The sequence below is a fragment of the Periophthalmus magnuspinnatus genome, chromosome 16 (genome assembly GCF_009829125.3).
Source record: "Periophthalmus magnuspinnatus isolate fPerMag1 chromosome 16, fPerMag1.2.pri, whole genome shotgun sequence".
NCBI classification, from domain to species: domain Eukaryota; kingdom Metazoa; phylum Chordata; class Actinopteri; order Gobiiformes; family Gobiidae; genus Periophthalmus; species Periophthalmus magnuspinnatus.
In genome coordinates, this window is record NC_047141.1 from 13,009,610 (window position 1) to 13,022,707 (window position 13,098).

General features: G+C 38.2%; 2 protein-coding genes across 2 annotated transcripts; one reads left to right on the forward strand and one right to left on the reverse strand.

The window, feature by feature from the left end:
- Positions 1–150: 150 nt before the first annotated feature.
- LOC117384464 (c-Myc-binding protein-like) lies at positions 151–1,223 on the reverse strand. The gene is made up of 5 exons (XM_033981789.2): positions 1,106–1,223; positions 841–913; positions 708–756; positions 474–600; positions 151–413 (listed from the first exon to the last, which is right to left on the reverse strand). The coding sequence occupies exons 1-5, from the start codon at positions 1,121–1,123 to the stop codon at positions 375–377; spliced, it is 306 nt and encodes a 101-aa protein (XP_033837680.1). The 5' UTR covers positions 1,124–1,223; the 3' UTR covers positions 151–374.
- Positions 1,224–1,749: 526 nt separating this feature from the next.
- rragca (Ras-related GTP binding Ca) lies at positions 1,750–10,519 on the forward strand. The gene is made up of 7 exons (XM_033981783.2): positions 1,750–2,155; positions 3,325–3,528; positions 5,249–5,448; positions 6,106–6,220; positions 6,647–6,789; positions 8,502–8,650; positions 9,213–10,519. Exons 1-7 carry the CDS (start codon positions 1,973–1,975, stop codon positions 9,365–9,367), a joined length of 1,149 nt encoding a protein of 382 aa, XP_033837674.1. The 5' UTR covers positions 1,750–1,972; the 3' UTR covers positions 9,368–10,519.
- The last annotated feature ends 2,579 nt before the right edge of the window (positions 10,520–13,098 follow it).

The following is a 13,098-nucleotide window of genomic DNA, read 5'->3' on the forward strand; positions in this document are numbered from 1 at the left end:
GCTTTTACAAATCCCACATTGTCATGGCAATGATAATCAGGTGTAAATAACACTTAAAACCACTTCCAGTCAGGAAAAAAAGTTTTCAAAAAAATTCAAAACTATGTTTTATTTTATTTTTCAAAAAATGTCACTATCAGTGTTGACAGGAAACAGGTGTATCTTAATCACATGGTGACTTTGTCACAAATTTAGATAATGAATCAAGAATGTTATTTTTGCATATTACAAAACAAAGAGCCAAAAGACTTGTTATGTGCAAAGGTTCTTCAAGTATGTGGGCAGCACCAAATTAACTTACATAACAATGTTAAGAATAAATTATAGTAAACTTAACATAATAGTTGGTAGAATAAAAAATGTGTGAAATGTGTTCACACACCATTTTCAGACTCAGGTTCGTAGCAGTGTAGCTGCAAGGACAGAAGAGTAAGAATTTTATGTCAAACATGGCACAAATGAGCAGAACATACCTTTGCTCTGAGCTTCTGGTTCTCCTCAGTGAGTTGAGCACACTTCTGTCTCAGCTCTGTCACCTCCAGCTGCAAAGCCTCTGTGTCAGAGGTGTGACCTGCAGCGCCCAGGTGCTGCATGATAAATCTGGGATCACTTTCACTAAAGAAACCATAACACTGCCTTAAATATTATTTTGTACATCTAGTCTAGGGAATTGATTCTGTTGTTAATATTATGCCAGGGAAGGATACTCCAAAGCATTGGTAGGCTTGTCTTGTTGTTCATAAAGATTAACCAAAACTGCGAACAAAAAATAAAAAAACGTGACACTGTTGAAAATAAAAATAACAAGAAAGAAGATAAATAAACAGGGTTTTTCTTTACCATGGGTGAGACTGTCGATCACACCACCTTTCTCCAGATACCTGCGAAACTGCTCCCTTTTGGAGTCTGGCGCCTGTAATAGGGGTTAATCAGTTAGACTTATTAATCAACTAATTATTGGAAACGAGACGTAACACGTTTACAATCACAACAGCGAGGATTAAGAGCAACTGCAAGAGCTACAAGCAGATGTGACATAAATGTTCTAGTATGTTTAAATCTTATCTTTAAATGTCATTCAAAAAGCAATACAAAATATACTTACTCTGTGATGATGTGCCATATTAATGATAACTGCTAGTGTTTTCTTCAATGTGAGGCTTGAATAAATATGCTTTTGTTTTCACTTTTCAGTTGAGCGTAAATGCCAAGTTTCGTTCTTTTCGCGCGGTAGGTCCATGGGTTGTTTTGGCCTTCTGTAAAAATATATATTTCCTCCGCTCCAATCAATTTAGGATACTTGAGATAACGCAAATTAACCTGTAAAAAAGAGACGAAAAAATAAACAACACGTGTAAGTAGGTAGGTTTTTTGTTTTTTTTTATCGTTTATTGTTTTTTATTACATTTATTTTATGTTACATTTACAAACTCCCATGAACGCGTCATTTGAATCGGGTTTAGTCTGCCCTCTAGTGGTATTTTAGTGTAGCGCTGAAGTTTGTTGTTCGCTTCAAACTTAACATTTTTGAAATAAATGTTTTTCCCTGACACAGAACAGCTGGTATATGGCGAATTGTTTACCGAAGGGGGATACACAACTTCACAAACCAAAATAGATAGTAATAACCGGGAGATAGGTCACAAAACAAGTCTGTGCACTAGTCAGGTGACAGTGACCAGCCTCGAATGAGTGACAAGTCCAATCAACCAATCAGCTTTCAGTTTGTAATCTCATCAGCCAATCATCAGACAAGGGGCGGGTGCAAAAAGCTTTTATTTCCTACGGGAGAGGAAATCCTTAGAAAATGTATGCGTTCATGCCCCGTGCCTTCAAGTAGCTAGGCAATATTGACAAACTATTTTTCTATTCCTAAATTGGAGCGGTGCAAACCTATTTCAGATCATAGGTAGGAGCGTGGGGTCCGAAGAGCGAGGGGGGGATCAGGGGTAGCCGCGGTCGCTGGGTCAAAATGTCGATTCAGTACGAGGTGGAGCAGCTGGCTGACAGCTACGGTGTGGCGGACTCGTTCCCTAAAGATTTCGGCTATGGAGGAGAAGAGGCCGACATCGAAGACAGCCCGGCTCCGTCCGACAGCAAGCCACGCATCCTACTCATGGGTTTGAGAAGAAGCGGGAAGTCCTCCATTCAGAAGGTAACCACACACTTACGTAAAACTGCTAGCAAGTTATTTTCACTGGCATAATCAACACGGCTAGCAAGGGACTTTAGCATGAGATAAGATGCACTGCAAACTAGCAAAATGGTGTTAACTAAGGACTAGGGAAACATCTCAAGTTGCTAGTGTCTTGCTATCTTTACCATTAGCTGTGAATAATTAACCAGGTGGATAAAAATGGTTAGTGCATCTGTGTGGGATGTGTGGACCAGACAGCATGTGACTGTTTGGTTAGCATCTTCTCCCACATGCCAAATCGACCCGGTCCCACCCATTCCTGAGGCACAGGGCAGGTCTGATTGTGATGTAGTATTCACATGACAGCAGATCGACCACACCTTTTATTCTGCAACTCCCATCAGTAGTGAGAGATCAGCACCATATTAAGCTAGCATTATTTCCTTCATTGAGAAGTGTAGTGCTCAGTTTAAACCAATATCTGATCCAGCTTGAGGCAACTAATGTTTTATTTATGTGGAAAATTTGCATAACATATTTCAAAATTTCTGGCTAGTAAATGCACAGGATGTTCCATTTAATCAAGCACTTATTATAGCATTCTTGAGAAGTATTCAGTGTGATCTTAAGCCAATCCGCCCACCTGCCACCTGGCAAATTTTTCACAAAACATGTGATTTGGATTATCCTAGTTTCCTCAATGACCTGTACTGTTTAAACAGAAAAGCATACAGTGCAGTTTTAATGCCTCAGCTAACAAATGCCTTCTATTACATCTTTACAAAGATTGCAAGGCTCGTGTAACTGTTAGATGTTCATGTGAGCTGCATGCAGTGGACGGTAACTGAAGCAATAAAAAAACAATTGCATAACACGTTTGAAGGTTAATAAGGATGTATGCACAGTGACAGTCATGAGCTGAATAGCTAGCATGTAGTAGTTTGATTCAAATGCAACACCAAGTTTACAACTGTTTCATTAGATATGTTTATGAGGGTTAATTTGCTGCATACTTTTTGTGCTTTTCTCATAACCTGCTTGTCCACTCTTTGTGTTTACTAGCCTATTACCGTAGAATTACTGTAGGATTACTGCTAGCCAAGGATCTAAACAGCGGGGCTGCAACAACTTTAAGGTTTTGCACCATTTGTTGTTGTGATCTCATTATTGATTTGTTGGTGTTTCAGGTTGTTTTCCACAAGATGTCCCCGAATGAGACGTTATTTCTGGAGAGCACAAACAAGATTTACAAAGATGACATTTCCAGCAGTTCTTTTGTAAACTTCCAAATCTGGGACTTTCCAGGCCAGGTGGATTTCCTTGACCCCACATTTGACTACGAGATGATCTTCAGAGGAACTGGGGCATTAATATTTGTTATTGATGCACAGGTGAGGAGCCAGATTTGATGAAAGGTCCATAAAACGATGGTAATCTAAGAAAGCTTTCTGAAATGCTTGGTAATTTTCCTCTACTCTTGGTAATGGTCAAGCTAGTGTTTGATACCCAATACCAATTTTGATGATAACAGTTATAATAAAAAGAAAAACATTTGACAATATACTGTTCTTTTCAACTCAAAATTACTTTTTTGTTACCATGTTGTACTTGTTTGGATGAAGCTAAAGATTATTCAAAAACTATTCAGGAAAGGTCAAATTTGTCTATATATGTGAATGATTTTAGTATCAACATGTGCTCAAATGACTATCTAATTTCCATACTACCTTTTAGGGTTGATTTAGTATCTAATTTTCAATGCTTTTGGCAACCTTAAGTCAAACATTCACATGTACCCAACACTAATTTTGGACTAAAACTCTTAAGGAGAGAAACGCAATTATAAAATTTGTGCAAATGTGTGTCTTCATGTATTTGAAAGAATCAGCGTGAATTAAATCCAATAAGGCTTATAATAAGGTCTTAGGTGACTGTCTCTCTAATAAAACCTTTACTTGCTGTTACACGGTAAGTTAATACAGTGAAATGTCTTTGATTGGTGATTCAGCAGTATATTATAGAGTATATATTTTCTTGCTTACTTAAACTTAAACTTACTTTGCACTCTTTCCCGTAATCTCTTTAAAAATGATGACAGCGCGGAGCTCTGTTTGTTCAGGACCTGTCACTTGTGACTTTGTTTTTGACACTTCAACAAAAACAAGACCAGAGCTTCTGTGGCCTGGTGATCTTTAACTACACTGAAGTATTGAATAAAAGTAAAGGTTGTTGCTGATGGTAACCTATATTTGTGTAAAAATATAATTTCTAGTCCTAAATAATAAAACCCTTTTCTAATGAGGCTTATTATCTCATTGGCCACTGTTGTATACATTGTTAGTTATCATTAGAAAGATAATTTGTCAGCATTGGAAGATTTATGTAGTTAAAGATATTTGTATTTAAATTGTTACTGGGGAAAGCTTTTGCATGCTCGATTGGCTCCCTTTAAATAAGAAAAGTATGAGAAATAAGAATATGGTTACATGTTTTTCAGAAGCATTTCAATTAATAGTTATAGCAGACAGCTTATGTTTGGTTCACATGATTATTATAATCTGTTAAGAGTTCTGACGCCCAAGTGATAAAGTCCAGAGGCAATGACTAGTCCACATGTACTTGTAATGAAATACAAGTCATATAACTAATCCTTTGGTTAGTTGGTTTTGTTAGTTACAAAGCCTTAATCAACTATTTGCTGTGTTAATTTAGTGTTGATGTTAATTAACATTTATTCAACCTTATAATACTTAGACATTTCAAACACTTTCCTATTTGTTACAGAGAGTATGCCATATTTGTTAAGCATCAAAACTACATTTCTAATAATACGACTAGCTTAGCTTAACAACACCTTTTACAAGAGCCTATTAGGATCATAAATCATGTACAACAATGTCATACTAAGGATAGGATAGTTTTAGTAAAAATCTAATTAGCAGCAAAATAAGGCCATACAGAATTAAACTTCAATAAGCACCAAATAATGCTAATTGCCACTGAGCCAACAACTTGAATACATTTAAAATGCATTATGTCCTCAGTTACTATTAAAGAGAATTCTGTCCATCTCTTGCTGTGATAAATCACTAACATATTTTTCTGTCGCAGGATGACTATGTGGAAGCTCTGACCAGACTCCATCTCACGGTGTCTCAGGCCTACCGCGTCAACCCAGAGATCAACTTCGAGGTATTCATTCACAAAGTAGATGGCCTTTCTGATGACCACAAGATCGAGACGCAAAGGGACATCCATCAGAGGGCCAACGATGACCTGGCCGATGCTAGTTTAGAAAAGCTACATCTCAGGTATACATTTCATTCTTATTGATTTTTTTCCTTTTATAGTTAGAGTGATTTATTAGCCTGCATTACTGGTCTATTCTTATCCATTTGAAAGTACTGTGCAATTTGAGAAGCAAGCAATAACATTGAAGATATTGGTTTATGTATTGTTGTATTTTGCTTGTACTTGCTTAATCTGTCCTATTCTTTAGATTGGCACAGTCATAGTCCTAGTTGGCCTCATTGCAGGAGTTCTTCACACAATAGTGCTACATTCAACTCTTGTCTTCTAATGAGAATAGTCCATTCACATAGCAGAGCTGCTGTTTTTTGCGCGCTAACGATGTCTCCCGGTTTTCATTTCTTTAGATAATTCACCCTACTCCACACCATTACTGCTGTAAGCTAATGACCCTTAGGTTTGATTCATGTTGTTTGTGGTTTTGGATCATTACAATATAATATCCTGTACTAGTTTGACACAAGCATAATAGATTGTTGTTTTGAAGATTAAGAACAATAGATACATGTTATTTTTCACAATTGTTGTAGATATTTTATCATTTTTAAAAGCTTTCCAGGCCTTATGTGATTTTATGACTGCACTTCCTTAAATCTCAACAGAGCAGGTACAGTGTTTCTCACTACTGCTTATTTACTTCCTGTTTTTGTCCCGCACAGCTTTTACTTAACAAGTATCTATGACCACTCAATCTTCGAGGCTTTCAGCAAAGTGGTGCAGAAGCTCATCCCTCAGCTCCCCACACTGGAAAACCTCCTCAATATCTTCATTTCTGTAAGAAAACGGCTGCATTTAAGCTTTATCATGGACCATGTGATTAGTGTGTGACTGCGTGTCTGATGTGACTCACTGAAACATTCTACATTCAGTGGTCAGCACTTCCTTCATTGTTTTCACAAGTGAAACAAGCATATGTTAAGCTAATCCTGACACATTTTTGCAGTGTTGGAAAAATATTTTGTAATTTTTAGTTAAATTATGAAGAGCTGTTAAACACAGGAACCAAGATCCTATTAGTTTTATATAATACAATTCTTGGAAATGATAATCGACCCTACAGATCATCATGCAGAACTTGATGGCCATTGGCGGCTGTGTTAAAATACAAATAATACAAACCAAATCAGCTGATCTCTACTGAGAAGTTGTAAATGAATTGCAAATTGAATTTTGTTTTAACATGTTATTCTTGTGTTTCAGAATTCAGGGATAGAAAAGGCCTTTCTGTTTGATGTGGTCAGTAAAATCTACATAGCCACAGACAGTTCTCCAGTGGACATGCAGTCCTACGAGCTGTGCTGTGACATGATCGACGTTGTCATTGATGTCTCCTGTATATATGGGTAAGTTGAACCTTGGTTTGTCCCAAAAAAAAAAATCAATACTAAAACCACCATCAAAACTAGATATTAATGAGAATACTACTTGCACTACAATTATTTGTACCTGGTACCAGTTCAATTCAACATAATTTTGTCAGTTGAGCAAAAAGAAAGCCATGGCAAGTATGCTCTAATCCAGTGGTCCCCAACCACCGGGCCATGGACCACGTTAGCGTTCCGACAGCCCGCCCGTGACAACCTTTACATTACAACTTTACAGCAATGTACGTGCATTCATCTTTCTGAATATGTAAACCATTTACACCTGTAATCACCACAGTGCTGACAGGAAAGCCGTTTTTACAGAGAAGTCAGAAATGTGGATTTGGACTTCACTTACCATTGAGCGCTCTGGTTCTGTCAAACATCAACATATTCACACAAAGTTGGTCTCATTCATTCCGTAAAGGTCCAGAGAATATAATCCGGTCAAGAAATTATGTCCACAAAGGAAGTTAGAGCCTCCATGTCCAATCTGCTGCAGGAAAGTGAAATCTGTTCCGTCACTTCTCTGCATTTCTTTTGTCAGTTTCAGGCATAATAAACTTCTGACAGCGCCAACCTTTTTCCTCAGCGCAAAACAAACTTGTTAGCTTTAGATTGACACCAAAGTTGGCCAATAAGGTGGGGGCTGTGGGTTACTGGAGCCGCGGACAGTGAATGAGAGCTACAGATGACTGAAAGTGTACGCCCCACTCTCCTCCTTGAAGAATCAAGCTGTTACATTACACACGTTAAGTGATGTTTTCCTCTTAAAGCCCATGAACTGCGGAACACGCTGATGCATGACATGCAGTGGTTTACTGTAAACAGACGGAGTTTGCTGCGCACGTAAAAAGACGACTGGATATAAAGATCCGCGCGTAAAATTACACGCACGTATTGCGTAATTTTACGCAGCAGTTTTGCGTTTTTATGTGTGTTCCAAAGTGTATAAATGCTCAGCAGACAAACTTACAGTGATTCTGACACCTGTGGGTAAAACTATAGGGTGTTACCTTTACAAAGACCCCAATCTAGTGCAGTTACTACTGAGGGTTCAATAGTGGTGATTATTTTAATTTGGAGAGGTCAGAACAAAGGCAATTTCACCAAAATGACCCGGAATGCTAAGGGGTTACAAATTAGCAAAATGAGTTAAAAAAAAAAAAAACCCCGGTCCATGGTAAAATTTTCAAGCGTTGGCCGGTCCGTGGTGATAAAAAGGTTGGGGACCACTGCTCTAATCCAGAGATTCTCAACCTGGGGGGAACTTTTTGTGATCAGTGTCAGACCATCAAAAATGTATATGGACACATTTAAATGTAAAAGTCCCACATGTATGATTAGAGAAAGGGTATAGGGACAACATATGCTGTTTTCTGAAATAAATGCTGGTTGGTAATATATTTTAATTTATTTTTGGAGCCTGCAGTTATGGACTGGGGCTGAGGCTCCAGCATGTCTTTAGCAGAAGCATAGTGGGTTTGAATGTGGGATAAACCTCAGTCATCTCTGGTATTTTGCAGTTGTCAACTGCTCTAGTCCAGGGCTTTTGAAATTGTTACAACTTCACTGTAGACAATTCCCAAATAGAACATACAAGAAAAGTAAGATATGCCGATGAAATGTCTATAAGGTTGTGAGAAAACTGAAAGGTCTTATGTTTTCCACCTGTTGCTGTGCTGCTCCAGTCTGAAAGAGGATGGCAGTGGCAGTGCCTATGACAAAGAGTCCATGGCTATCATCAAGCTGAACAACACCACAGTGCTGTACCTGAAGGAGGTCACAAAGTTTCTGGCCCTTGTCTGCATCCTGCGAGAAGAGAGCTTTGAGAGGAAAGGTAAATGATACTACCCTTTTTGCCCAAAAAGTTAGATTTTACCACAAAATAACCTCCCACATGAAGAAAATGTCACAAAACTAGCCTACACTTTTTTGATGTAAGAGTTTTTAGGCTTAATATTAACTTAAGTCACAAACTCTCAACAAGCATATCAATAGAGCTAAACAATTGAAAAATACAAGCCATGCAGTAATATTTTTTATTTGTGTTTTGTGTTTAAATTGTGAACTTTCAACAGAATCCTACTGTTGAAAGTTCACATTTTAAACACATCCAGGAACATTAACATTTGAGAGAAGAAATATGAACTAGAGTGAAAGGTGTCGAATTTGTCATGAATTGTATGAGGATATTCAAAACAAAATGTTTTCTACATTTGAGAGATGCACAATATAGATGAACAGCTGTGATTGGATTGTCAAAAAACAGGAAAGTCCCGAACCTTCCTGCTTTCAAACAGGATGTAAGAGGGGCTTGCCAGGTTAGGTTTAATACCTAGTTCAAATTTAGAGGATTTTGTATTCAAATGTGGAAAAATACTAATGTCCTACTCTTTCAGGTTTGATAGACTACAATTTCCACTGTTTCCGGAAGGCCATCCACGAAGTGTTTGAGGTGGGCGTGTCCACACAGCGTCCAGCTGGTCCTCAGTCACCGGGCTCTCCTTGCACCAAGGCTGTAGCCCTCAACGGCACACCACGCAGCACTGTCTAACCACCCCTGCAAAAAGAACTGAAAGAAACAATGCACAGAGGAAGAGAGAGGACTTCACAAGGGGCCACAGCCTGTACAGAGGACATAGACTGTATGGGACACCTATGGTAACCCCACCCAAGACGGCACCAGCCCAGGAGCACAGAGAGGTCAGGCTGAAAGGAGGGTCCAATCCTCTGGTAACCAAGGAAACATGAGGTGTGTGTAACAGAAAAAAAGACTACAGATGCACACCTTTCTTTACTGCTGCTGTAACTTCATTCTTGCCAAGCTGTGATCTTATTGTGGGACATCCTGACCACTTCTGTGCTGATGGAGTAACACAAAACAAAGAGGAACCACTCGAGTGTCCAGAGATGGCCTTATGCAGATGAAGCCTGTCCAAACGCAGGCTTCCTCTTCTCTTTCCACCACCACTCACCTCACCCCGCCCGCCCGCCCGAATGCTGCCCTCTACCAGCTTGATATTCTTATTTTTGTCTCACTCGTCAAGGGAAATGAAGATTCTGTGAGCGGCCTGAAAAGGGATTGAGCTGTCCACTTGTTGTGTGTATGGAAGTATGTCTGAAAATTGAGAGACTATTCAAGACGACTTAAAACAGTATTCATTCTGTCTTTCCAATGCACTTAACGATCGTAACTTGGCTACATTGAAATTCATCTGCTTACTGATGGAGACTTACAAAAAGCACTGCCATTAGTTGTGAACGTAATTGCAATAATACAAATTAAAATAGGCTGAAACCTAATAAAATTAAAATAAAAAGTGCGGTATCCATTTTGCATGCTCTGTAGTCATTTTAACACGCCCAAATTAGAAACAGGTTTTGTATTCATTCCAAGCATGCAAGCGTGCTGTCTGCTTGTACTGACCACAACACTGCTCATGTAGTTCCAAAGGCAGTAGATTAACAAAGAAAGTGACAAGAGGCTACTTCTTTGCTACTACTATGGCGTCTTCATATATGCATATTTCTTTTATATCAGGGATAACGCACATGTTTCAACTTGGATAGAATATACCTAACTTTGATCATGTAAAAATCCATTAGTCACAACAATAAGCATTTGCACACCCAAACTGGGATGAAATGACTTCATGTGTCTGTGATGCTCTACTGTGTGGAATAAACCAATGAAATTTCTCATTCAGTAGGCGTCGTTTGAAGTTTCTGTATCACACCACAAGATGGAGCTATAGGAATGCTTTAGAAAATGCATTGGTCACATTCTTTCAAACTGTATCGAATTGTTATGTTTACAATATGCATGCACTATTTGTTGCTTTATGGTAGACTATAATGGCTCTTTAAGTAAATGTCAGATATAGTTAACATTCTACTGCACATACTGGTCATTTAATCTGCATAAATGGTGTAACAGTGAGTAGGATTTCCACAGTATTGATAAAACAGGTTTAAGGTCAGAGCCCATTTGTAACTTAAGTCATGGCTGGTTTGTCTAGATTCAAAACGGTAACAATGGCCTTTTAACCCTTTGCTAATTTGCTCTTCAGTCCTCTCCAAAGACAATTTACGTACTTCTTAAAACCAGGTACAGTTAATTGTCAGTTTCTCTGACCTGACTGTTGTGGGTTTGCATTAATGAATCAGAAGGGGGAGGAAGAGAGCCCTTATTGTTTTAGCGCATCTAAAAACAAGTGGATGAATAGCTTCTCCATGCAAGTTATTCAGCAGTTAAGTTAAATAAGCCTCAGAGCCACTGTCACGAGCCATTATGTGGGGAGTAGGCGAGACAGCTAAACACCACTTCCACACAATTTAGATGCAATAAAACACTGACAGCTTTTTTATCCACTTCATTAAGCCAGTAATTTCTTCTAAAAATCTCCCGCATTAATCCTGTCGATGGTTTCCCTGCGGTTCCTTAAGCTCTCCTCCAACCTTAGCCGCCTTGCTTTGATGCTTACTCAAATAGGCGCTAATTTGAGATAAATTATGCATCCACATGTAGCCCGGCCATGCCAAGGAATATAAAGTGTGACACCGTGAAAGATGGTGAATTAAAGCAAAGTGTGATATCTCCAATGGGCTAATGGCACAGAGGTTAGGCCTGTCAGACGCATTGTTTACTGATGTGAAGTCGCTTCATATTCAGAGAAAGCGGTGTCTATGATGTGCTGAAGGTCAGTGGATGAAGTGCACAGCTTGTTTGGACAAATAAACAACATTAGGAGGAGTGTCGGGGGGGCTAAAGGCCACCCTAAAATACATAGACACACACCTTGTATCAGCTGATCTGAGGAGGACAGTAATTATTTCATGAGTAGCTTTAATGATGTCATTAGTAGTTTTAATAAGTGATGTCAGGCCTATCCAGGGAAGAGATCCTAGCCCCCCTGTCAAGATAACGCTGAAAAAAAAGGAAATAACAGTAATATTGAAATAAAATGATGTCACTGCCACAATAGCCCTAAAGCAGATTTATCACATCCAAAAATATTCTAACTGTACTTTATCATTAAAAAAACATGAGCTGCTATTAATACATAACAGAATGAAACACTTTAGTAGTTAGTTTGTAGACTCTATTCTAATCTCGTGTATTTATTAATGAAAAAGGCGGTATGGTGAATTGTTATTTTGTACTATAATGAGTCGAATTTAATATATTTAGCTCAAATTGTATAGTAAAGCGAAATCAGAAAGTTCCTCACTAGTATAAAAAAAATAGTACCCCCTTGGTCCTTGTATTGATTCTTAAAATTATAGTTTCATCTAGTCTCTAAATTATCTCTCTAAATAATAGTTTTAATAAGTCGTAGTCGTAGTCGTAGTAATAATTGTGATGGGCTTATCTGTGGCTTATCTGTGGAGTTGTTATATACATCATTTAGTTTTGCGTTTAGTGCATCTATTCTTCATTACCTGAATCAGCGATGAAGAAATTTGGAAACATCTTTATTTTTTTACAACAAGCATTGTAATTTTTTATTAGATTTGTGATTAATCTTTACACAGTTTTATGTTTGTTAGCCTTTGTTATGGATTTTGCTTTTGGATTCTGTTCATACTGCACATTTAACACACATTCAAGAGCATTAACGTTGAAAAAAGACTCAAAACTGTTAAACTAATCCTGCATTTCAGAACATGTTTGTTGTAGAGGTGTTAACATGCAGGTTTTTACATAATACGACAGGATATTTGCTGAGAAAATCATGCAAATCAAACAATTGAAGTCTTTGCCATTCGGATGCAATTAAAATTTATCTTTCCCCGCCTCAATCCCAAAGTAGCTGGAACAGATTATCAAGTAGTTGGAGATAAAGACTAAAGACATGTTGCATAAAAGCGGTTCATGCATGTGTGGTGCTATAACATTTATAATTTACGCCTGATGTTAGAAATCTTATTAGTGTTATCACCTCAAAAGCAGAAAAAAGCCCTACCCCATGGCTTGCTTGCATTGCCTACAATAATGTAAACCTTTAGAGATGGCAGGATTATAACTATGACTTCTTGCTGCCTGTAGATGGGGATGTTGACTGTCGTTTGGTGTCTCGTCCTTCACCGTACCCTGACTCCACAGTGCAGACAACCTATATCATCAACATCTATAGAAACTCAACCAAAGGCTGTTTTGAAAAGAGAACAACAAAGAAGTTACTGGGGAAAACTTGTGATCTTTTGCGAACACTTTATAATCACTACATCTTAATTAGCTTAAATCAATCATGAAGACAGGCTTAATTCATAGTGAACAAATGG

Excerpts from the sequence above, each read along its gene's own strand:
- LOC117384464 (XM_033981789.2), bottom strand. Across the intron at positions 757-840 it reads GATCGACAGTCTCACCCATG|TTTTGGTTAATCTTTATGAA; the intron begins GTAAAGAAAAAC and ends TTTTGTTCGCAG. Across the intron at positions 601-707 it reads AAGCCTACCAATGCTTTGGA|ATTTATCATGCAGCACCTGG; the intron begins GTATCCTTCCCT and ends AAGTGATCCCAG.
- rragca (XM_033981783.2), top strand. The coding sequence starts at position 1,973 with ATGTCGATTCAGTACGAGGTGGAGCAGCTGGCTGACAGCTACGGTGTG. Across the intron at positions 2,156-3,324 it reads GGAAGTCCTCCATTCAGAAG|GTTGTTTTCCACAAGATGTC; the intron begins GTAACCACACAC and ends TTGGTGTTTCAG. Across the intron at positions 6,221-6,646 it reads TCCTCAATATCTTCATTTCT|AATTCAGGGATAGAAAAGGC; the intron begins GTAAGAAAACGG and ends CTTGTGTTTCAG.